At 58.8% G+C, this 2,744-nt stretch overlaps 1 protein-coding gene across 1 annotated transcript; it reads right to left on the reverse strand.

The window, feature by feature from the left end:
- Positions 1-209: 209 nt before the first annotated feature.
- Positions 210-2,544, reverse strand: QBC33DRAFT_476465 (major facilitator superfamily domain-containing protein; the record flags this gene model as incomplete). The annotated part of the gene is made up of 7 exons (XM_060425259.1): positions 210-1,248; positions 1,307-1,561; positions 1,622-1,678; positions 1,749-2,027; positions 2,099-2,157; positions 2,220-2,264; positions 2,340-2,544. 7 exons carry the CDS (start codon positions 2,542-2,544, stop codon positions 655-657), a joined length of 1,494 nt encoding a protein of 497 aa, XP_060281581.1. The 3' UTR covers positions 210-654.
- Between the last annotated feature and the right edge of the window lie 200 nt (positions 2,545-2,744).

Genomic DNA, 2,744 nt, shown 5'->3' on the forward strand with positions numbered 1-2,744 from the left:
TCCATTTCGCTCTCAAGGCGCGGGGGTTGCGTCTTCGTGTCACTGTTAGGCCGTTGGACAACAAGCTGAAACGATTTGATCTCCACGTGGGCGGAGATTTCGCTTCAATTCCTTCAATAGGTTTAGAGTGTTTATGGGAAAAGCGTGATTAAAACGGAAGATGCCGATTCCCCCGGCTTTCTTCCCCGCCTCCCCCACGAGCCCTAAACGTCAAAGGGACGAACGGCTACGGAGGTACGTAGTCTCTACCTCCGGAAGGCCCCGCAAGACCAAATGAGAACGGACTGGTTGCATTGGGACGGAGACGGGCTCGGTTGCGTCGGCAGGAAGGTACCATCGGCGATCAACGGGGGGGTCTGAGTGCGTCTCACCTGCGTAGTTGCACGCATCGATACTTGCGTACATGCGCATATATGTACATCTCGATCGGCAACGATGCCGAGTGGCCAAGGCATCTCAAACTCGACCGTCACATCAGGTGAGACAGTTGCTTGCAGGGTCCAGCTTTTAGTACTCTCTCCCATCTCGCCAGCCAGTGATCTACAGTACATCACACTACGCCATTCAGTCCATTCTGACAGCCAGCCAGCCAGCGAAACACAAGCAAAGCACCCTGGCCCAAGAGACAAAACACACAAAACACACAAAACATTCTCAGTACTGGAAGCGCCAGCGCGGGTCATCATCGCCCTCCCACGTGGTGTGGTCGATGGTGCCGATCTCCTTGACCTCCTCGGCGATGCCGTCCCGCCGCCTGTTCTCGCGGCTCATCATCCACCAGAGCAGGCCGCCGACGGCGGCGTTGGCGAGCAGGTAGGCGAGCGCCATCGAGTGGCCGACGACATAGCGCGGCTGGTCCTCGGTGCGGTACAGCTGGGTGCCCAGCACGGCGCCCAGGTTGCCGATGCTGATCTGCATCGCGTTGGCGATGGCCCGCTTCGTCTGGCCCGACACGTTGATCGCCGGCCACGACAGGCTGAGCGCCACCGCCGGGTAGAGCCCCAGCGCCACGATGATGGTGCCCGCGTACGACACCCCCGGCCGCGCCACCGGGTCCGTGTTGGCGAGCAGGATGATGTACCCCACCGCCCCCACGCTGGCCGACCCGATGATGAAGATGGCCCGCTTGTGCAGCCGCTCCGACAGGGTGGCCACGGTGAGCGTCGAGACGAAGGCCACCGCGTAAGGCGGGATTGTCATGAGCTGGGCCGTGGCAGCCGCGTATCCAAGCTGTTTGATGATCAAGGGCTGCATCACTCTGTCAGAAGGTGGATTGATTAGGGGAGGGAGGTAAGGAGACACTGACCAGGAACAGGGAATAGGTATAGAGGGGCAGGCTCGTCGTGTGGAAGCAGAGTCCGTAAAGCCAGCACTTGGGGTCCTTGAGCGCTTTAGCCACATTCTCCCAGGTGAACCCTTCGTTGTGGGTCGCATCGCTGTCCGCAGCAAGGCGCGCTCTGATAAAGCTGCGCTCCTTGTCCGAGAGGAACTTGGCAGTGTCTGGGTAGTTCTCGATGAACCAATACGCCGCAATGGCAACGAGAATGGTCGCAAGGCCCTCCTATATCCAAAGTGTCAGTGTGTCACGCTCGCCGCTATTCAGGGGGAGCTCCATGCTGACCAGAATGAAGATCCAATGCCACCCATTCGGCCATACAACCCTCATGAAGCCGATTCCCTGGTGGCTACCCGTCAGCTTGGTCGCTACCAGCGAACGTCATCCAGCCCATCCTTCAGATCAAACTCACATATGCCAAGATACCGCCAAAGGCACCAGCCAGAGCGGCACCGCTGAAGAAAAGAGAGATCCGGAACTGCCGCTCGCCGCGCTTGTACCACATGGAGAAGTAATAGACGACGCCCGGGAACAGACCGCTCTCCGTCACGCCAAGGAAGAACCGGGCCACGAGGAAGCCGGCGAGGTTGTGGACAACCCCGAGCAGCGTTGCCACGATCCCCCAGACGATGGTGAGGGTCGGCAGCCAGACGCGCGGAGATGTCCGCTTAAGAATGATGTTGCAGGGGATCTACCGTACCGCCGAGATGTCAGTCAGGCACCCACACAAAAAGGGGGTGAGGATCGCAAAAGCCGCCTGACCTCGAACAAGACATAGCCGACAAAGAAGAGTGTCAAGCCGGTGAGGTATTGGTTGCCAGCTGCGGCCATGTGTCAGCTTGCTGTCACTCCCCATCGAAGAAGTCAGAGGTGCCGGACTCACTCATATTCAAGTCTGTGGCCAATCCCTCGATACGCGCATTTCCAACTGGTATGCCAAAGTCACATTAGCCGATGCATGTCTCGACACGTTGACGCGGCGGGGACCATTGGACTCCCTCACCATTGCTACGGTCCAGGAACGAGAGCAGGTAGAGGATGCCAACCGCGGGGAGCAGGTGGAAATCAAGCTTCCGCAGGAGCGCGCCTTCGTTGATGTCGGCCAGAGAACCCGCCTCCGAGTCCGAGTTGCCGGAGTCGGCATGCGGCGCGACCTTCTCGTTGGCCGGCTCGGACGATGTGACCTCTTTGTCGATTACCTCCGCCATGGTCGGCAGTTCTGTCTCGGATGGAATCGCTTTATACCAGCTTGGCGGCTAGTCCCAGGGAAGCGAGAGGCGGAAAATAGTAGGACGGGTAGTTCCTTGTGAGATTGTCCACGAGGTACTACCAGATCGCTGGGAGACCATGCGGCGAGGCGCCTGCCATTTAACCAAGCATGTTCCAGATAGAGAAAAAGTGCCAAGTG

The sequence above is a fragment of the Phialemonium atrogriseum genome (genome assembly GCF_030411735.1).
Source record: "Phialemonium atrogriseum strain 8032-3 unplaced genomic scaffold QBC33scaffold_20, whole genome shotgun sequence".
Lineage (NCBI taxonomy): Eukaryota > Fungi > Ascomycota > Sordariomycetes > Cephalothecales > Cephalothecaceae > Phialemonium > Phialemonium atrogriseum.